Source organism: Letharia columbiana (assembly GCF_014066305.1).
Source record: "Letharia columbiana isolate WasteWater2 chromosome Unknown Sc0000034_s0, whole genome shotgun sequence".
NCBI lineage: Eukaryota > Fungi > Ascomycota > Lecanoromycetes > Lecanorales > Parmeliaceae > Letharia > Letharia columbiana.
The window spans coordinates 415760-437807 of NW_023501077.1; the positions used below are offsets into that span (position 1 = coordinate 415760).

Here is a 22048-nt window from a genome sequence, read left to right on the forward strand (position 1 = left end):
ATCTGGGTCGCTATCTCAAATTGATTTTTAAGTAATTATCGTATTCGCCACGCTGACATCGTCTTACAAAGCTAATCCTCTAACGATCTCGTAAAATGCGTATCGATTATTATTTTGATCAATATGCATAATCCGATGCTTCTTAAGGGGCTTTTATAGACAAAAATATATGATTTCCTAGACCTCATTCAGAAGCTCTTTAGTCTTATTCCTTATCGCCGCCGCGACGTTAATAAGCTATTAATAGTTTATTAAGATATTTAATATCGACGTCTTATAGTAAATTTATTTAATATATTTCTCCCCGCTTTAAACGAGAAGAGGGCTTTATAAGATTATTATCTTAATATAAGAGAAGCGACATTACTACTTCGTCTCGACATATTGACTTCTCTGCTCGTAGGGCCAAAGTTAACTATGGGGCCTATATGGTACGACTGTCAATAAACACTTATACTTATATAACTATTGGCTTTATAATAGAGGCGTTACTGCGACGTCAATCTTATTAACCTCGTTTATATATGGTTCTCTCGTGTTTTTTTCGTTTTTTTTGATAGACGAATTATAACTAAAAAAAAAAAAAAAAAAAAAACCGAAAATTTTAAAAAAAAAAAAAAAAAAAAAAAAAAAAAAAAAAAAAAAAAGGGACAAAAAAAAAAAAAAAAAAAAAAAAAAAAAAAAAAAAAAAAAAAAAAAAAAAAAAAAATTCTTAGACGGGAGGAAAGAATAAAGAGCAAGAAACGGGACACCGCCTATTCAGCTCTCCAACATGGATCTCGGCTATCCACATAAATATGCTTGCCTCCCTCACTACCTGGCGAAAAGTAAGAACGTCGAGTACTTTCATTTTCTTTCCAAAATCCCAAAAACTCATAGACATCTAGCCCGACGGCCGCTTCTACATCCTACATGGCGACCGAACGCTCTACAGCGACCTCCCACCATCCGAGGCATCGCTATGGGCCTCGCGGCTGATTCCACAATCGTATCGGGTGCAGACCACCAAGCTCACTCGCGCCGCCTGGCGCTACATTCCCTCCACCTATCTCATCTGCGAGAACGATCAGGCCGCTCCCCCTCAGTACCAGGAGATGTTCGCCGCGAGCGCGAAAGCGCAGGTGGAAAGGTGCAGCTCGGGACACTCGCCGCACCTGAGCCAGCCTGAGATGCTCGTTGGGAAGATCCACGAGGCGTCGCAGAAGGCGGTCGCGGTGGCAGTCGTGAAGGATGGAGGTAAGGGAGATCTAGTGCTCCCGGTTCAGCTATAGGGGTTAGAACTATGAGACGGGAGAGGCGGAAGAGGCGTTGGTATAGGATTACAGATTGCTGCTCCTAACCCAAATCGGAGATATGCCTCACTCAACTCTCCATTCTTAGCAAATCAATACCTCAGCTCTAGAGGACGTCCAGCGTAGCTAGACGTCAACTGATAGATAGAGGAGCGCTCGAAAAGTCGTCTCGTGCACCGACTCACTCACTTAAGATCGAAGAGTCCTTCGACCCATTCCTCGAACAGCCAAGGATCATGGACGGATTGTTCGCAAGATCAAATGTAGGTGAGGGGAATGTAGCAAAAGTCATGCATAGAGGGCGAAACCCTCAATAAACCCATAAGATTCCTACGCAGCGCCAGAAAAAATTGCCATGGTTTAATAACTTTTCCAGAAAACATTATTCATAGAGAGTAAACGCACTTGATGCAATTTTACAAGTCCTACAATTCAGGCGCGATGTCAGGAAAAAGTGATAGTCTTCATAAAGACTTTACTAAAAACCATTATTCCATCTATGAACAAACCATTTCCCTGCACGTCAAATCCTCTCTACTTAACATTCCTCAACAGAAAATACTACTACTCGATACGCACTGCTCCATCTGCACCTCACCAGTCCCCAAACCAAATCCAGAAACACGGTGCGACCCTCATAGACCCCTGGGTCGTAGAATGCAGAATAACAGACATACGAACCACGCGACTACGGCCTCGAAGATATCGAGGGTCATCACTCGTCAGCCGGTGATGGAGGGAGGATAAGGTAGGGGTGGAGGAAGAGGGGGAGGGGAGGGACAGTCGACATATTCCGTGACCGAGTAATTTCTCATTTCTGTGCAAGTTTGTCTCCACTGATATGATGAAATATCATTCATGCCGTATTCACAACAGATATCAGCGGTGCACTTGTAAGGAAGTGTCCCGATCGAATTTGTCACCTGCAAGAACGAACGGACGAAGTACCTCGATGGAGCACAACGATAGAGACGGAGGGTTGATCTGGGCACGGACAACAGTCGACAAGAACCGCTGAGTTTGGATTACTTGGAGAGGATGGGATTTCGGACCTCAACCGTTGAGACTGCTATCTCGGTGAACGATCTCATGGGCGCCTGCTTCATTTGTAGATTTTTGTGTTTTATAGATGTTATCTGATGAGGACCGCAGTAAAGTATCGGTATGAAATGCGTTAGATAACGTTGATTGCTTATAAAGTATATCTCTGCTCATTATGACGGGAAGAACTTTTCACCCTGGAGATCTACCTCAACAAGGAGTATATATATATAATATCCAATATGCCCAGGGCAAGTTGTACGTACGGCCTCGACGCTCAATCAATGCGAAACGCAGAATGCTCTGTTGATGCAAGTAAGTCGGTCATTAAATTTTCAATCTCCTCGTCGATATCCTTGTTATACACGCTGCCGACGCTCTCGTCATCGCCGCCTTAGAAGCAATAAAGCTCCGCTTTGAGACTCAGGATCTCGGTCCTTCCTGGTCGAGACTGTCAATCATCACATTTTCGTCATCCAATCCGTGAAAGGCCCCCTCCGTACTCTTCCACGCTTGTCTGCAATCCTGCGACTTAGCTCCTTGGGCGGCGAGTATGCGCATGAGGTCATCAATCTAGCTCCGTAGAAACCAGACATTGAAGTCTTCCCGAAGCTGGACGCCACCGCCTTCTTGTCCACAGGGATGCTGAGTTTGTCCATGAACGTGGTCAGGGATTAGTTCACGTGCTTGGCGTGTTCAAGATCTTTGCCGGTCTCGTGACCTCTGAAGAGCGTGTGAGGGTCCTCTCCCATGAGCACAATGACGACAGCCGGGGCTCCCCCGCTCTCCTACCCTCTCAGGTCGACCACCATGCATTCTGGCCCATTTCTCGCGCTTCTCGGTCTTTCCACGACTGCCTTTCCTGCTGTCATGGCTAATATAACAGTCACGGCCAACAATCCTGCTTCTTAGGCGGAACCAGACAGATACAAGAGAGACGCAGCACTCAAGACGAAAAGAGGTACATGGACAAGACTATGCCGGTCCGTGTCCATGCCGCAAGATGGATCGGCCTACTTAGTGCACCTCGCCCGAGGCCTTTGCTACAACCGTATGTTGAACTGCTGCTTGCCCGGCTGGTCCATCAACGGGTATCTAGCCTTCAGCGCCTCAAGCTCGTTCCACCGCTCCTGCTTCTCGTATATTAGCGAGAGTTGTTCCGCAATCACTAGTATTCGTGGACTATCTGCCGACAAAACCTTCTCCTTTGCAATGATGTTCAAGACCTTCAGGCAATCCGTCTCCGCCTTCTCCAATCGTTCCGTTGCAATCAGCACGCGTATATACCCTAGTTTGGCAACAATCCAGTCTGGATGGTCCTTTGGGACAACTTGTAGCACCTCCTTGAGCACTGTCTCCGCTTCTCCCCATCGGCCCGCACGCACGTACGCCTGCGTTAGGTTCGCCTTCGTCATTGACATGCCGGGATGCGCCTCACCCAAAGTGCGGCGAAGGATGGGCGCAACCTTATCGAGGATCGCGATGGCCTCGTCGGGACGCTGCCGTGTGGTGAGCACTCTGGCCAGATCGTTCATCGACCAGAGGGTATACGCATGCTCCTCGCCTAGTATCCTCTTTCGAGCCGCCAGCACGTTCGACACGAGCCGCTCGGCGGCTGGAAGGCGCTCTCTGGCGACGCAGAAGCTCATGCCGAGCTCGTTACGCACCATGAGGGTGTCCGGGTGGTTGGGGCCGAAGAGCCGCTTGCGTTTATGAAGGACTTCGACCAGTAAGGCGCGGCTGGCGTGCTTGTCGCAGAGGTGGTGGTATGTGCGGGCCAGGTTGAACATGGCCGTCAGGGTCAGAGGGTCGTCAGGGCCTAAACGCTTCACCAGGCCTTTGACTGCACGTTCCCCAGCTCGTTTGGACCAATCTAATTTCCCAGCGAACCAGAGGGAGAGTGTTAAGTCCGAGAGAGTAATGCAATAGGGGACGTGTTCCGGTTTCCAAGGTGGCCATGTCATCCAGTCTGCAAAGGAAGGGCGCGCATACCAGTTGGTTTCAAGGATGTGGCGCTGGGCCGAAATGCATGGTATGAGATCGAAGAGATTCAAGTTGGACTGCGCGAGACTGCGCTGTGCCTCAATTGTGTGCATGTGGAATCTGCCGAGCTTCTCGGCCCTGAACTTGAGGACGTCGACTTGATATGAGCTTGCCCGCTTCCAAAGACCATTTTCAGCAAACACCCAGGCAAACCGCTCGATCTCTGTTGCCCTTTCCACGGTATCCGGTCCGACCGTGTTATATAGTGACTTTAGCGCTCGCAAGCAAGCCTCGATGTGCGGCAACAATGACCTCCGAAATCCCTGGCCTGATGCCTCCATGTGTGGAGATATGCATTGCGCCAGTACAGCGACGGCAGCATTGAGCCAGCGTTTTTGGTCTGTCTCGGAGAGTCTGTCCTTTGCCCATCGCTGAATTACCGGATGCAGCGACAGAAGGCCCCTCTTTGGGTCATGATCGATGATGGAATAGTTGTAAAGAATACTCAGCGCCGTTCGTAGCCGAAATTGAGACCCTTCATCCCACTCTGATGTGGTTTCGGCTAGACCGTGAGTGACATGGAGTTGTTTCCCTGTCTCAATGCCTTCCCAGGATCTCTGAAACATAGCCTCCGGTATAGATTCGAAGTGCATGAAGGCGGATAAATGGATCAAGTCCACAGCGTCCCTATACTCTAGAGATCTGCGACTCGCAATTCTCTGAAACGGGATCTCCCAAGTCGTGATTATATTGGCTTCATCGGCGGTGCTAATGCTCTTGGATACGATCATCTCTTTCCTGTGCCCTAGGTAGTGCCTCAGATACATCTCTAGTGTGTAAATGTTGCGACGAATACTCGTGCCTGCGTTGGCTATTGCAAGTGCCAAGTAGCCGAGCTCAGATGTAATCTTTTGTGCAGTCCGTCGACTGTCTGACTTTGGAGAAGGCGATTCATCCTTGGGAAACGCGGTTTTGAGCAAGAGGTTAACGGCATCTTCTGGCTCCAAGCCGCTAAAGCGAAGATGGCCGGCTGTGGCGTAAATTTCAGCTCCTGGATTGCGAGTCGTGATCAGGATGTGGCCGCTGCCGCCAACAGGAAAGTACTTGGAAACATCCATTTCAGGATCGTCAGCATTATCGATCACGAGTAACCATGGCTTCGTACATTGGGAGAGCCAATACATCCCGCCCGTGAAGGTCGCTCCTTTTCCCATTTGTTGGCCGAGCGAGGCAAAGCTATTCTCGGCATTCTCCTCGCTACTCGCATCAATCCAGAACACACCCCAGTATCTTGATTTGTTGTCTTCTGCATATCTCAAGCAGAACTGGGTCTTGCCGGCACCGCCGAGTCCATATATAATAAAGATTCTGTGTCGATTGGCTTCGTCCAGGTGGTTGACTGGACCTAGCTTCTCCCGTACGAATTCTGCGTGAAGAATCCTACCGGTAAAGTAGGTACTGGAGCAGCGTGGGATGATGAACCATTCGTTACGATTAGGCTTGTTACCATCGCCGGACATAAGGTATCGGAGCGGTGGCTTCAACAAATCTTCTGCTTCAAGTTGCCGTTCATGTCCCAGCGCTTCCATATCCTTGTCCCATCTGTAATGGATTAAAGCAGGCGCAGTCGTGATATATCGTGCTAGTGCTTCGAGAACAACTCGGTAACCGTCATCGTGGACGTCTGAAAATTTGTTCATGACGTCGTGAGTTGCGAATATACCGCATCGTTCAGAGTTGTCCCACGTAGGCGCTGCGGAGTCCTCTTCCACAACAGCAAAGCTCACGTCGCCCGCTTTGGTCTTCCTTTGCTCCCACAGATTAAAGATAGCAAATCGTTTCATGAGCGGTGCAAACTGATCGGTGATCTCTTGTAGCATCTCTGATCCTCTCATAAGGTTTAACAAGAATTGGCTCGGGCCTAGCGTGTCGTGATGCCACAAAAGCAATTTCTCCTTCCGTACGCCATTGTGTGGGGTCCCAAGGAAAATAATTGAGTGTGTGGACATGAACACCGAGCGAAGGTGCTCCACCGCTTGCGCACGTCTTGTTGAGGAAAATGCGAGTGCTCGCTTCACAAGTAAACCTCCGAAGCCATGGCACACGAAGATGATAGGCCGCTTGAATGCATCTACCAGCTGGCGATCCGCGCAGAGCTCAGCCACAAGGCTGTTCGCGAACGGCAGTATTCGATCGGCGGATGCCTCGCCAGGAGACGAGAAGACATCGGGATTGTAGTGGTAAACAAGAACTCGGGCGTTGTATCGCTCATGTGGGAACAGGTCTCAGAGCCACAGGACGCCTGAATTTATGTCCGTCCATGCCTCGAGTCCGCTCTCGAGAATACCATGGACAGCAACGATGCTACAATTTTCAATTAGTCGGAGAAAAGGACACAAGACGAAGCATGGCAACAACTGACTCTGCAACGGGAACTCTTGTTGCATGGCACGACGAAGGCTCGAAAGTGGTGGGCGCAGTGAGCTCTGAGATGGCCATTCCTTACTCTGCTAAGACCCTACACGAGAGAACCATGGTGCCCAGAGCGGCAGCTGATACGCTGAAGCGTGGCTGGCAGGACGGCAGTATAGTGTCTTTGAGCAAGTGGACAGGTCCGATGGATCAAACGCGGTCCTGGGTTTACCATCGTTGCAGCCTTCGTCATATTTGAAACTCGGAGGTTTCAGCCCACGCGAGTGGGGGTGGGGGACGAAAGTGCCGGCCTCCAATCGCTTATCTCATGAACCTCAACGATTGATTGTTCATACATCTCCAGCATTTTCCAATCCATTCGCGTAAGATTCATCACTCGTACTCTATATATGCTAAACAGCTATTGCAAGAAGCTTGGTAGAGTACTGCGAATTCTTTTCCTCCACTTTCTCGAGGCTTCGAGGAATCGAGGCATGTCTGCATGACTGCATGAACAATCTCGATGTTGGCTAAAATATTAAGGTAGACTAGCCTCTCAGCTTGGCGCGTAGCATCGCTCCGGAGGAATCCCAGCCCCCCCCCCGGCGTTAAGGTACCTAGATAAGGTAAAGTACGACTAGCAAATCACGTTCCATACCATACCCGCCCGGGGAAGTCAACACTGCCTAGCCAAAATGCGCCTAGTCTGTTCCAGAATAGCAACGAGACCGTGCCACGCTATTCGGCCCCCGTTCGGTTCCTTACTTTAGCTTACTGGTTCCTGGCTCAAGCGACTTAAAAGCAAGCGGATCGCGTCTGCCATTCCACGTTTATAAAGGTAGATACTTTATATATCTCGCCCCTCACTGTGCGCTTGGTTTACACTTTATAACCTTTCCTTCAAGTATGGCTCAGTCTTATTACTCTCTCCTCGCCTATGTAATCCTCATCACCCTCTGTTGTTGGAGACTTATCCACAATTACCAGACTCGTCAGGTACGTCTCGTCCAGTTCTCGAATGGAATCCAGGCTCATGCGAAAAGCAGGCTCATAAGCTATTTGCCGAGCAGCATGGATGTCTACCAGCGCCTCGAATTCAGAACCAGAGGCCCTGGGGCGTAGATCGACTCGAGCAGATTTTCCGCGGCGATAGCGAGTCGCGCTTGATGGAGCTCTTTATGTTCCATTTCAGGCAGACGGGAAATACCGTTGAACAAGTCTTTATTGGTACAACAGCGTTCGACACAATTGAACCCGCCAATCTCGAAGCCTTGCTATCGACCAACTTCAAAGGTACCTCTTCCACAGACTCTCAATGACACTACTGCTCCTTGAGTCACCTAATTCCAAACAGACTTTTCCATGGGTAGACGTCGAGAAATCACATTTCCAATGTTTGGTGACGGCATTTTCAATCAAGAAGGTGCGGCATGGAAGCATTCTCGAGACTTGCTACGACCACCACTTCAGCATAAACACTACGAAAATTTAACTGCTTTTAAACAAGGTGTGGATGACTTGATCGATATCTTATCCAGACAGTCTGCTGTGATTGATCTGCAGCCTCTTTTCTTCCGCTTAACACTTGATACCGCTACAGAATTTCTCTTTGGCGAGTCAGTGAACAGCCTCAGAGCACCCAAGTCGGCTAACGAGCAAACTTTTGGCGAAGCTTTTAATACAGCTCAAGCGACTGTGACTCAGCGCTTCCGACTTCCGGATTTCTATTGGATGATAGGAGGGTCCAAGTTCCGAAACGCTTGCAACAATGTGCACTGCTTTGCGGATGAGATCATCGATCGCAACTTATCGCGCAGCTCTGGGGAAGGCCGCGTCTTTCTGGACGCGGTAGCTGAGAGCACAGCAGATCGTGATGCCTTGAGAGGTCAAATCATCAGCCTTCTGGTGGCGGGTCGAGACAGTACAGCCTGCTTAATGACATGGACTTTCTTCCTACTCGTTCGTCATCCAAAGGTTCTGGAGAAGCTGCGAACAGAGATCAACTGTAATTGCTCTGATCCAGCGAGTCTTACGAGGGCAGACCTTCGAAAGATGAACTACCTTCAGCACGTCCTCAACGAGACTTTGCGACTCTACCCATCTGTTCCTGTAAACACTCGTACAGCCACAAGGACGACCGTACTGCCAACAGGTGGTGGACCAGACCGAACAGCTCCAGTGCTCATTCCGAAGGGTTCAACGGTTGCGTACTCCGTTTACGCCATGCACAGAAGACCGGACCTGTATGGCATGGACGCTGAGCTCTTCCGTCCGGAGAGATGGGACGAAGACATGCCAATGCGTCGTGATAAGACCAACGCAACGTGGGGCTACCTTCCCTTCAATGGAGGCCCCAGGATCTGCCTTGGCCGTAAGTTGCAGGTCAACCGAAAGAATCCTGGCGAATATACTGACCTCTTCTTCAGTGGATTTCGCGCTTACCGAAGCCGCGTATACAGTGGTCCGGCTCCTTCACCATTTCCCCGTCATACGATTACCAGCGGGCCAAAAGGTCGAGATCATGGGTGTGGAGAAGCAGACCATGACTCTTGTGCTTTCATCTACGGAAGGCTGCCTGGTGGACTTTGCCTCTAGAGAAGAGCAGGAACAAGATGCATGACATTATTCTCACAACATGTGACTTCTTCTATCTAGACTAGGTTTTGACAAATGCCACGGGAACTATCGCAGCAGCTCATCCGCTTCCTGCGAGCGTTTCGAATTGAGCATGTCAACAGCATGCTTCCAACGCCGTGAGACCACCTCAGGCGCTTCCTTTGAGTACCGCAGCAAGGCAGCCACAACGAGTCTATATCCAGGGGAAGTGCGGCTCTCGAACTTGCACATGTTCCTATGATCACCTGGAAGACCGGCTCGCTCCGTATTATCCAGAATCGGAGCTGCGGAGGATTCTTCGACGACCTGCCAGACATCAGCATTAACCGTCTCATTCCGAAGAGGAGGAGCATTGACGGACGTAGTCCTGTGTAACTCCCATGTCCGTCTTCTCCTGTTCCCAGAATAAGAAGATGTGGAAATCCTTCATGAGTGGTACAAACATGTCGGTGATGTTCTGCAGCACTTCTGAACCTTCCTGCACGGCATCGAGAAGCTGCCCTTCGGTGTCTAGAATCTTAGAGGGCACCAAGGCTCCGATCATGCGACGACTGGTCGAAGCGAGCTTGGCTTTATTGCCGCCGTCGTGAGGCGTCCCCAAGAACAAAATTCCAAACGTCGAGACGTAAATCGAATGCACATGCTGAATGGACTTGCTGGTGCGGCTTGCGGAATACGCAATTGCCTGCGGACAGTCAATCTGTGGCTCATGGATGGCCATCTCTGTCTCACACGTTTCACGACAATGCCACCAAGTGAGTGGCAGACGAAGATTATGGGCCGTTGGGTCGCATCTTCCAGCTATTTGCTTCATCTTAGTCGCCATAGCTGAGCTCCACCTTTGCCCACCCGACTCACCTCGCGATCTGCCACCAATTGGGCAATCAACGTATGCGCGTGCTGTAGAATGCGGTCTGACGAGGTCTTGCCGAACATTGCCGTCACGTTTGCGTCGTAGCCATAAGTTAGGATTCGAGAATTCTTCAGATTGGACGGCAGAAGATCGAGGTCCTTGAGCCACATCTTCTCGGACCCCCCCGTAGTCCATGTCCTGAAGGGGTCGCCATTGAGCCCGTGGACGGCAACGATGCTATGCGCATTAGCAGGCCTTTGCCTACGCGTGGGGTATCCTTGACATGCTCTACAGCCGGATCATCGCCTCTATACAGCTCAGTCAAACCAGTAATTGGCGTCATATATGTATTTGAACTGCTTAGTAAGTCTTGAATGACGAGTACAGAAGAAGAAGGATGATATAGGGATTAATTGCTGAAGAGCGACACAATTCTAAGAGAATTTTCTCGGCGGCTTACGAGTAAGTGCCGCGTAGAGTAGCCTCTCTGCGACTGCTACGAAAAGACTGCAGAAGAAGGCTGAGTTTCAATAGAAATCTCAAGGAAAACCACAACCGAGCACACCCAGCGCCTTGATCGTCAGCGAAGTGCATGCGTTACGGCATAATAGGAGACTGCTCCTCTTTGGCGATTCCGATATTTCCCCTGACAAGAAGGTGCGGCTGCCACCCATCACATCAGACCACAGTGCAGTACCCCCACGCCTGAAGCAGTTCACAGCTGAACAGGGTCTTCAATCGCCCTCCTCTCGCCCGGCCAGCTCTCCATCCATCCATCTTTAGGCTGTGCGCGCTGGTGTAATAAATAGCAATGTAGAACCAAACGTCCAGCTGTTAGTAGAGGAGAGAAGAATATGGAGTGGGATCGCGCCGGGAGAAGGGCAGCGCTTCTGGGCGTTAAAACCCTGAGGTGGGTGAGTGGAAGGATGAGCGCAGAGTGTCCGTCACCATTCACCCAGAAAACATCCCCTACTCACCCTAAAAGCGGCAGCCTTGCAGGGGTCGAGTGCGACCTCCACAGGTTGTGATTGCCGAGACATGTTTCTCGGACTTAAGGCTAGCCTCGGACTCAGCATCGTATGACATCAATCCGGACCCCCACCTCGATCTCTACATCATCGCTCCAACCTACCTTACACAACAATAACCTCGAACGTCCCTATACATCCATAAACCACCAGACAAGAATATACCACATCCACCTCGTCGAAATGCCCGACTCCAAAGAACAAGCCCAAGCCGCTGAGCAAGAGGCCCAAAACGCAAAAGGTAGCGTACCCTTCCCCCCCACTCTCTCCGCGATACAGCTCACTAACAGACCCACCCTCAGACCCCAGCCACCCGGCCCATCCCCAGCACCCAAAGGTAACTTTGCAATTCAACCCCCCCATCCCGTCCACCCCCACACGCCCCTCCATTGACACTACGCTGACACAAGCCCCAGCACGGTGAATGGCTCAAGAACGTCGGCAAGAAGTTCGGCAACGCCGCCATCTTCGGCGCCGGGGCCACGGCCGGTAGGGATGCCATCCAGGGCGCGATCAACCAAGTGTAGCGTGTTCTCGTTGCGTGGCCAGGGTCGGATGCCATCCAGGGGGCTATCAGTAACGCGTGAAGGCTTTCGTGACGGGAAATCGTCGGGCATGGGGGTGGAGATGGGGGAGCGGGGATGGACGCGAAGCTGATGCTGGGGGTTTTTACACAATGGGGTAGCATAGCATAGCATAGCTATGAAATGAAATATCTTACTTGAAGTTGTGCGTTTCTCTTTGGGTGCAGAGGTTCATGAACGACCCGTGTCTCACGTCAAGATGCATGCATGCTACGAGTACTCCCCAAGGGTGAAAGCTCAGATTCGTTGCTCTCAAACGGAATCCATAGCACTACAGTCGTCCATGTGTCCCGTTAGAAGGCATGAGAGAAAAAAAACCCGCCACGGATCCTTCTTCAATCTCAGTGTCAATGTCAATCCCACCAACCAAGTCCCCAAAACAGCTCTACCGTGACGCTGTTCCCAACGCGAAAGCCAACCTAGGGACGCCACCCAGGAAGATCTCAACGCCCTCGCATCCCATCGGCCCAACCTTGGTGAACCCTTGAGTCAAATCCAAGCAACGACAGAAGCCATCCGTGCCCTTCTCGGCGCTTAATTCTTCCCCGTCCAAACCGGCGATTTACGTCGCGAGACATGTCTCACATGCAGTTTCTTCACCCGAAAGAAGACATGCCGACCCCAAAATCTGCACGTCGGGAGCTATCGTGTGCAAAGATGGACGCCAGCGCGCGACTGTCCGCAACGGTTTTGGAAGGATCATGAACGAAGGCCTGATATCTGAGAACAAAAGCGTTCCGCCATCTGGACGGGCCGTCCTCCTTCTGCGGGAAAAAGTGTCCAGGGCGAGAATCAAATTCCGGCGGAGGTCGTCAGGACTTTTGGCGCCTTTCCCGGTGCCGGGAAAATTCCATCCCAGGCTTTGCAGACACGCGCTTTCGGGAAGGGGGTACCATCGTCAACGCTGGCACGGACTTGATGTTCGGCCACAGACCGCGATCGGATCGAGTGCTCTTCACTTGTTTCGTGCGTCGTTTTACCAGGGAGCCGTGGGTGCAGTGCAGATGTGGGGCATGGCCTTGGGCGAGATGTGTCGCGCGTATGAGGGAGTCCGGGTCCAGTCGATCCCATAGCCTAAACGCGGGGGACATTCTTGGTTCGGAACATCACGCTGTGCATGCGGGGGGGGGGGAGGAAGTTTTTTCGATTTTGGGCAATCTCGCCGTGTGAGAGATACGAACGGTTTGACCGATTCCAGGTCAAGAACAAGACGCGATGGGGCGAGGTTGAAAGATGCACAGCGGTGGGATACAGATCTCCGTACTGTATACTCCCGTAATTATAATCCTTATGACAGAAACTATAGCAGAGCAAAATGAATCACATTTCTCTATCCTTGGAGAGGGGCTTACCAATCCCGGTGGTTCATGTGTTTGCTATGCTCAACACCATCTGCAATCGCTTTCCCTTTTGGGCAGGCATCATGCAGGGCTCCTTAGCATCGAGGGGAAGTAAAATGAGACATGTCTTTTGGACCAAAGGCAGATAAAGCAGCTGCCTGGCCTTGAATTCTGGTTTCAAACTTCGCGTCCCCTTACGAGAACAGCTTTCCCCAACTCCCTGCTCTTCTGATCATACCGCACTTGCCAGTCGGTACCATGGCGGAGCAAGCATACTTCAGTCGTTTCCAGACCTTCGCCCCAGACCCGCAAGCCACGGTCCTCGAAAACTTCGCGCAGCTTGCCATCTCGAATGGCTGGGGGAGGAAGAGCCAGGAGTACAAGGATGAGAGAAAGAGCTACATGATCGCTCTGGCCGATACCCACATCGAAAGCATCGAGAGAGGTGGCGCGGCGGAAAAGCTGGCGGGCTTGCAAGGGCTGTGTAAGGAGCTGAGGGTCTGTCCTATCCCGACATCGATCACTCAGTGCAAGAAGGTCTGTCACGAATGCTCCGACCGGGCGTGTTGGGTTATCACTAACCCAGCTTGCCAGAAATTGAGGACGGTCCATGTCTGTATCGTCGACCTCATCGACAGTCGACGCCTCGGCGGCACTCGAGTCCATATTTTTCCCTGCCATCGTGAGCTCCAACAGCACATTAAGAAGAAAAAGCATTATTTCCCCAAGTACGAAGCGAAAGAGAAGGAAGATGGCCTGTTGAAAGTCCTGCTGCGGAAGATAAAGGGGTAGAAGACCTGAGGGGGAGCGCTGGCATGATGAGAGCAAGTCGATGCTTGATAATTGGCTGTTGAAAAAGGGAAGGGCGAGTCCTGTCAGCAGACTGCTACTTGTGTATTGAAGCAGACGAATGCTATAGCGCAATTCTAATTACAAGCTCGAGTGGTTGTTTGCCTCTTGATTTTGCGTGGAAAGTCTATGACTCTATAGTTGCAACTGCAACTCATCAAGCACATCTGGTACCTTGTGATCCAGCGCAGACACATTCTTCGCCGGTGTAGGAATTTTAATGGATACTCATTTTGAGCCGCGGATGTTTAAATTAAAAATTAAAAAAAAAATTTTGGAAAAAATGGTCCAGGCCCCCCCCCCCCCCCCCTTTTTTTTTTTTTTTATTATTAAAAAATTATTAAAAAAATTTTTTCCCCTTTTTCAAAAACCCCTCTTCCTTTTTTCTTTATTTTTTTTTTTTTATTTTTAAAAAAATAAATATTTTTTCTTTTTTTTTTTTTTTTTTTTTTTTTTTTTTATTTTAAAAACACCACCCCCCCCCCCCCCCCCCCCCCCCCCCCCCCAAAAAAAAAAAAACCCCCCCCCCCCCCCCCCCCCCCACCCCCCCCCCCAACCCCCAAAAAACCCATAAAAATTTAAAAAAAAAAAAAAAAATATTAGTGGTTTTTATTTTGGGGTGGAGAAATTAAAAAAAAAAAAAACAAAAAAAAATTAAAAAAAAAAAAAAAAAAAAAATAAAAAAAAAATTTAAAAAATTAAAAAAAAAAAAAAAAAAAAAAAAAAAAAAAAAAAAAAAAAAAAAAATCAAAATCCTCCACCTTCTCTATGACCTTCTCCCTGACCTAATCGTTCCAGAGCATAAGCATGCTGGTAAGTCGGAGTGGGCTGGTACAAGAGTGGCAAGTACGTTCTCTACAATTTTCTATGAAGGACGCTAACAAAAAGTCGGAGGCGGAGCTGGGTCAGCTTTGCCAAGCATTCTTATTTAATAGTCTCAGTAATTTAGACTCACGGCTAGCCGGGGTATCTATGGCCAGCCCTACACTCGTGCCTCGCTTCGGGGGTTAATTATATCGCAAGCTCATTACGGTATACCCCTCCCTTAGAGTCTAAGTAGAAAACCCCCGAATCGCTATATAGACCGTTAATTTGTATAGGCCTACCGTAATAATCACCCCGTTATCGGAAAATCGCGACTTTCTTTATTTTTCCAGCTATTATTATATAGTCTTTTAATATTAATTAAGAGATTAATAGATCTTTCGAGATTATTAAATAAGTATATAAACTTTTTATTATAATCGGATAGCTCGTTATTATTATATAAGCTTATTCGAATATATATTCTTCGCTAACGATTATAGTATTTATCTTTAATTAATTATTCTTTAATAATTAAATTTTAGATAATAACGTATTATATTTAATATTATTAAAAGATTATATAACGAGTTAGATATAATAATTAGATTATAAATTTAATTATATTACTATTTAATAAAAATCGAGTATTAAAGCTATTTCCTCTATATATATATTTATTAACTCGAAGATATATTACTTAGAAGTTAAAGAGAGTATAAAATATATATTTTAAATAATTTTAACGCGCTTAACGCGTTTAAAATAAACTTTAGCGGATAAAAAGACTATAAGAAACGCTTAGATACGCGATTTTCTCTTCGATAACGATAGCGAGATATTTTTAAATTATATATACTAATCTCTTTATAGCTTATAGAAATATTCTTTCTTCTAACGAATATAAAGTTTTAAGATATTTAATAAACTAGTTTTAAAGTAAAGAAAAAAAGTTATATATTTAATTTCTAGATATAAAAGTAGAGAGAAGAATATTACTAAGCGATATTCGATTAGCTCGTTTATAATAATAATATAGACCTTTCTATATTTAAAGACGTCTTTTTCTACGTTTTATATATCTATAAGAGACTTCGACGTCGTGCGAGATATTCTTATTTATCGATATCGCCGCTATTAATATCTAACTTTATATTAAAAGAATAAATTATCTTCGCTTCTATAAGGGCGTAGTTTACTAACGATTAGCTAGCGGACATAGCTATAAAAGACGTAGTGTCGTTATAAGATTTAATAGTATATTTAATAGTAGAACTAATCTCTAAGAAATACTAAAACTTCGAGATATATAAAGTAAACTTATATTCGTTAAGTTTCTAGATATATAAGATATATTATTAAAACTAGATTCTAAAAGAAATCTTAATATAGAATATATAATATCGGCGTCTTAATATAAGTAGCGCTAAGGCTTATAACGTATTAGATCTAATAATTATTTTCTCTTTTAGATTTTAATCTTTAGACGCTTAAGTAAAGATAGAACGCTTATTAAAAAATCTTTAAATTCTAATAGAGAAATAAGAGAAAAGAGTTAATTTATTACGATATCGTTTTAATAACGTAATAGAATTAACTCTTACGCGCCGTAGGCGCGTTATTAATATATTATATAATAATATTAATACTATCTTTAAGAATAATATTACTTCTATAATATTAATTAATAATAATTTATAATAAGTTAACGCGTTTAATATTAGCGTTTCTATAGCGCTAGTTAATAATCTCTATAGCGAATAATATTAGATTTAAGAACTTATAATAAAATCTCGAAAATCTAATAGATAAAGAAGAAAGAAGGGTTTTTTTATAGATAACGTTATTTTTATAGCGTATTATATCTATAGCGAAATAATATAATAATAATCTTTATTATAGAGATTTAAAGAGAGTAATTAATAGAGCGACGCGTTCGCGATAATATTCTCGATTATTAATTAATAATAGTAGAAATAATAATAGTAGTTAGATAACGCGGTTTAATAGATAATAGCGAAATATTATCGCGTTATTATTATCTATATTATTAAATACTATTCGCTAATAATAGCGCTATAATAAAGAATATAAAAACCTCTTTCGAATTATTTATTTTTATTCTTTATAACTTTTAACGTTTTTCTTATAAATGCTTACTTTAACGCTATAACGTTAATATTAATACTAATATAAGTATAATATATCTTATTATATTAATAGTCTACTTCTCTTTATTATAAATATCTTATTATTATTAATTATATCGATATATAGACTAATAATTTTATAATACTCTTTTTTAATAATAATAATAACTTTAATAGTAAGTATATAGTCGTCTTATAGACGCGATTACTAACTCTTAACTATTTTTATTATTATTACTTCGTATATATAATTACTAATAAGTTCTAATATCTAATTTATTATATAGAACTTACTTTTATTAAGATAATAATTTATATATTTAAGATAAATCTTCTTTCTACGATAATTATAAGATTAAAAGATATAATATTAATCGCTATATTAAAATCTCTCTATACTTTTAAATGTAAATAAGAAAATTAATATAGCGCTATCGCCGCGTTAAATAATTTTAGAAGCTATCTTATCGATAAATTAAGCTTAATAAAAAGATTATTTAATAATATAAGTTATAGAGATATACGATAGCGACGACTTCGATCGTTTTTATTATAATTATAGATTTTTAAAATTAGCTTATAGCGATATATAAGTATATAAAGAAATTAAAGGAAATAAACGAGTTACTAGAGAAGAAGCTCGAGAGCCTTTATCGATATATAATGAACGTCGATAAATATTAATACGAAGACTATACTTTAATTATCTTCTTATTAAAGAATTAGATTAATAAACTTAATTCGATCTTTAACGCTAAGATAGTAAAGGATATTTAAATAGCGATCTTTTTTTAATAATAGCGTTAATATAAAGTTTTTAGATAATTCTTTAATAACTACTCTAGATAAAAATATATCTATATTAATAATATATATTCTAATATAATAAATCTTCTCTATAATAGAGTTTAATAGATAATTAAATAATATAATTATTTTATTAATTTATATTTTAATAGTAGTAAATATAGAGGAGTATATACGTAGTATAAATATTATCTAGAAATATATCTAATCTAGTTAATAATTATATCTTATTTTATCGCCTTCGCTTACTCGCCGTTAATCTATATAATTAATTAAGCTCTTTAATAATAAGAGACTTATTATTTATTATTTAATACTTTCACTTATTATTCGTTTATTTATAGATTTAAATTAACTTATTAATATTAATAAATTTATTATTTAATAGTTATTAATTATACTCTTCGTCTTAATTAGTCTATTTAATTTTATATTAAATATCTTTTTTATACTTAATCTTATTAATAATTTCTTTAATTTTTTAAAGCTTATTATTATTAATAAGATTAAGAGTTTATATAAAGGCTTTCGCTATATTATTATAATCGCGAAGATAATAAGACTTAAATAATAATATATAAAAGATATTATAAATTCTATATATCGGGGGTAAAAGTAGGCGGTACGCCTACGCCTCTATCTTATCTATAATTTAAAATAATTCTATAAATTTATAAGATAACTTCTTATTTAAGCGTTTTTACTTTAAATTCTTAATTATTAATATTATTAAATCGTTTATCTTATAGCTTTAAAGTTAATATATTTTATTATAATATTTAGATTAAGTTATAACTACGCTATAAAGATACTCTACTATCTTATTTCTTAATACTTATAACTTTTTTACCCTATTATTTATCCGATAACCTCCCACATGTAACAAATCCATTTTTCCTACTACCCCTCGTACCATCTCCACCACCACTCCACTCCCACCATATAATCTACTATGAATGGCTTGTATCTAGTCTAGAGACTACATAGCAACTACCCTATCATGAAATCGCTTCACACAGTCCCCTTTGCGACATAAGAAGACTTTACATACACTGCACCCCCCCTTAGTCCTTGGGGAAATACCACTATTACCACTAATCTCTCTACCAAAACCCCTCCCCTTAATGTCTATGCGACATTGAACACACGTACGACTACCCTTCAAGTCCTATCAGTTATGATTACCTCGTAAATGCCTTAATAGTATGATAATAGGGGGTGGAGGTAGATTTGTTACATTAGATCCGGGAGGTTATCGGATAGCAGATATTTCCCTCTTAATAAAGTTATTCTTAATCTCTTAATAAATTTTAAAATAATATTTATATATTAGAAAGAATAATATTATTTCGATAAAGGAATATTAACTATTTATATAAGCGAACTCTACTATTAATAGTTATTTTATTTAAATATTTTACTTATTATTAGCGAATATATATAAGAAGTATTCTAGTATCTAATTTTATTACTTAATTTACTTATTAATTTATAGATAAAAGGCGATATTTAGATATCGCTTAATTTTAAAATAAAAGTAAATAGCGAATTAGAAGCTATTAGTAAATATAGAGTCTCTATTATTAATAATATTATTTAATATACTATAGCGATATACTATTTCGAAATAAAATACTTTTATTAGCTAAGCGATATCGATTATAATAGATATAGAAATATATCTTACTATTTTTATAAATCGATTTATTATAACTAGAATAGTATTATAGATAATACTCTTATACTTACTCGCTAATAAGCCGATAATAAAATTTATAGAAATTTTCTTTTATAATTTAATAGCGATAGAAAGCGAGCTTAATTCGCTATATAGGCGATATCGCGAAGCTTTAATTCGCTAATAAATGTTATATATCTTAATATAATTAATAACTTACTTTAAACTTTTATTTTAATAATATTTATAAATAAATAGCTTATACGTCTTTATAGCGTTAAAGTATTCTAATAATAAATTATTATAATATTTATTAATAAGCTCTTCTCTTAAAATCTTATCTTTAGAGATATAAAGGCGATTATTATATCTTAATAATTTCTTAAAATCTAAGATCTATATTTAATTACGTATATAATACTTAATTATTAACTTATTAATATTAATTTAAAAAGAATTTATCTAATTATTATAGACTTATAAATCTTAAATTAATATTTTTATTAATCTTTAAGATATATTATAAGTAATCTCTTATATAATCTTAAACTTTCTTCTAGAAATAACTATCTAAATATCGATAATATAAAATATAAGCGCTATAACTATTATAAGCTTTTTATCTCTTTATAATTACTCGTCGCTAGTTTAAAGTACGAGTTTATTCTATAGTATTAATAAAAGTTTAATATTTAATAACGAAGTTCTTTTATAATTAGAGTATCGCGATAGTAAGTCGATAGAATTTAGTTTATCTACTTAATAAAAAATCTTAAAGTTATAAATAGCTAATTTTAGTATCTAATAAGTTTATCTAGAGTTTAATTTCTTCTACTTTATAAAGTCTTTAAAGTTATTATAGTTTATTAGAATCTTAATATAAAATATACTATCTTCTAGATAGTAATATTATTATTTTATAAATACTATAATAGCGAATAGCTCTTAGTTATAAATCTTATAGTTTTACTTTATAAAAATTATTTTTTTAGATTAAAATATTATTAGTCGCTAGTAATTATTCTTATTTAATTATAAAAGTATAGTTTTTATATTAAAGTTAAAAGCGTTAATCTTAAGATATAGCTTTAAATTTAGATTATAGTAATATAGAAATAACGCGGTTATAAAAGTATTTTAGAGCTATTAAAACGTTAGCTCCGCGTTATCTATTTACTCTAATAATTTAAATTTTTTATTATTCTTACTTTCTTTAAGTAAGTTAATAAATAATATTATTATACTAAAATAACTATAAATAAATCGTTAATAAAAATTAGTAAAGCTTAAAAAGATTTATATATCTCGATAATTTTTTAGTTTTAACTACTTCTTAATAATAGCGATATATTTCTAGTCTATTATAATACCTTTAATAAATATAATAAATTTTAGAAACTTAATCTATTTAATATAGAATTAATACTTCTATAAGAGCCGTAAGAGCGTAAAGGGCCTAGATCGAATATAGTTTAGAACTATATTAGATCCGGGAGAACTATTCCTCTAATATAACTACTAGTCGAAAAGATATAATATAATATAGAATATTAATCTATTATATTATACTCTAATATAATATAAATTATTAAGATTTACATAATCTCATATCTAGTATAATATGAAATCTTAGCGGGATATTCCACGATATAGTATATCTATAGTATTATATCATAAAATAATATATGTATAAAATATCTCGGTTAAGATTTCTATATTTAGAAGTAGCTATTCTAATTATTATTCTAATTAACGGCTACGCTGAATCAATAAGGTATAGAATTGAATGCGATTATGTTTTATTGCTCTACGTATACGAAAGAAAGCGAGCTGTGTCTGCTGGTAATAAGAAAAGCTTGTCTTCCGATGGTGCCAGCCGCGCGAAATCCGCCGGCACTTCGTAATCAAAGCCGTCGACGATGATTTTATACGCCTGTTGCGCATTTTCGACATCGCTATCTAATATAAAATCATGCGTATCATAATCATAGCCTTTTCATTAAATCGTCGATCTAGAAAAGTTAATATATCCCTTAGTATTCTCTTAAAAGTATCGCAGCTTAATATAACAAGTCATATTTCTTTAAGCTACCTTCTCGCGATATATAAAAAAAAGATTAGATATAGAAAGTATATAAAAGTATATTTGATGATTCTAGAATAAATTAACGATACTTATAATGATAATTAGAATTAAGAATTAGATATACTCGAATAAGAGATAGCTTTACGCTACTCGTGTAATAGCGATAATAGTAATTAAGGTTAGAATATCGACTTAGATAACGCAGCTTTCGTAGTAAACTTTTCATTGCTATACGCCACATCTGCAAATCTAAAAAGTTTCTTTCCGCACGATTTCCGCCGGGTCCGCATTATAAGCACGATTTAATACGATTTAGCCTATTAAGTAAACTTTATCTATATTTAACTCTTTTTATTAGTTTAATAACTAAATATAGTAAACTTCGCGTTTAATAAGCTAAGATAGTATTTATCTAAGTTAGTTAGATTTTAAAGTAATTATAAACTATTAATTTAATAGTATATATCTAAAAATTCGAGAGACTATATATAAGATAGATTTTTTAGATTATTTAAGATAGATAAT

At 41.2% G+C, this 22048-nt stretch overlaps 8 protein-coding genes across 8 annotated transcripts; 6 read left to right on the forward strand and 2 right to left on the reverse strand.

The window, feature by feature from the left end:
- Nucleotides 1-772: 772 nt before the first annotated feature.
- Nucleotides 773-1168, forward strand: HO173_008810 (uncharacterized protein; the record flags this gene model as incomplete). Its single annotated transcript, XM_037310706.1, has 1 exon — nucleotides 773-1168. The coding sequence occupies one exon, from the start codon at nucleotides 773-775 to the stop codon at nucleotides 1166-1168; it is 396 nt and encodes a 131-aa protein (XP_037162476.1).
- A 2208-nt stretch (nucleotides 1169-3376) lies between these two features.
- Nucleotides 3377-6196, reverse strand: HO173_008811 (uncharacterized protein; the record flags this gene model as incomplete). Its single annotated transcript, XM_037310707.1, has 1 exon — nucleotides 3377-6196. The coding sequence occupies one exon, from the start codon at nucleotides 6194-6196 to the stop codon at nucleotides 3377-3379; it is 2820 nt and encodes a 939-aa protein (XP_037162477.1).
- A 216-nt stretch (nucleotides 6197-6412) lies between these two features.
- Nucleotides 6413-6622, forward strand: HO173_008812 (uncharacterized protein; the record flags this gene model as incomplete). Its single annotated transcript, XM_037310708.1, has 1 exon — nucleotides 6413-6622. One exon carries the CDS (start codon nucleotides 6413-6415, stop codon nucleotides 6620-6622), a length of 210 nt encoding a protein of 69 aa, XP_037162478.1.
- A 14-nt stretch (nucleotides 6623-6636) lies between these two features.
- On the forward strand, nucleotides 6637-6987 carry HO173_008813 (uncharacterized protein; the record flags this gene model as incomplete). The annotated part of the gene is made up of 1 exon (XM_037310709.1): nucleotides 6637-6987. One exon carries the CDS (start codon nucleotides 6637-6639, stop codon nucleotides 6985-6987), a length of 351 nt encoding a protein of 116 aa, XP_037162479.1.
- A 647-nt stretch (nucleotides 6988-7634) lies between these two features.
- On the forward strand, nucleotides 7635-9348 carry HO173_008814 (uncharacterized protein; the record flags this gene model as incomplete). Its single annotated transcript, XM_037310710.1, has 4 exons — nucleotides 7635-7724; nucleotides 7775-8021; nucleotides 8083-9099; nucleotides 9155-9348. The coding sequence occupies 4 exons, from the start codon at nucleotides 7635-7637 to the stop codon at nucleotides 9346-9348; spliced, it is 1548 nt and encodes a 515-aa protein (XP_037162480.1).
- A 62-nt stretch (nucleotides 9349-9410) lies between these two features.
- HO173_008815 (uncharacterized protein) lies at nucleotides 9411-10367 on the reverse strand (the record flags this gene model as incomplete). Its single annotated transcript, XM_037310711.1, has 4 exons — nucleotides 9411-9650; nucleotides 9706-10029; nucleotides 10077-10145; nucleotides 10203-10367. 4 exons carry the CDS (start codon nucleotides 10365-10367, stop codon nucleotides 9411-9413), a joined length of 798 nt encoding a protein of 265 aa, XP_037162481.1.
- Nucleotides 10368-11408: 1041 nt separating this feature from the next.
- Nucleotides 11409-11752, forward strand: HO173_008816 (uncharacterized protein; the record flags this gene model as incomplete). Its single annotated transcript, XM_037310712.1, has 3 exons — nucleotides 11409-11466; nucleotides 11528-11562; nucleotides 11642-11752. 3 exons carry the CDS (start codon nucleotides 11409-11411, stop codon nucleotides 11750-11752), a joined length of 204 nt encoding a protein of 67 aa, XP_037162482.1.
- A 1655-nt stretch (nucleotides 11753-13407) lies between these two features.
- On the forward strand, nucleotides 13408-13941 carry HO173_008817 (uncharacterized protein; the record flags this gene model as incomplete). The annotated part of the gene is made up of 2 exons (XM_037310713.1): nucleotides 13408-13686; nucleotides 13744-13941. 2 exons carry the CDS (start codon nucleotides 13408-13410, stop codon nucleotides 13939-13941), a joined length of 477 nt encoding a protein of 158 aa, XP_037162483.1.
- Between the last annotated feature and the right edge of the window lie 8107 nt (nucleotides 13942-22048).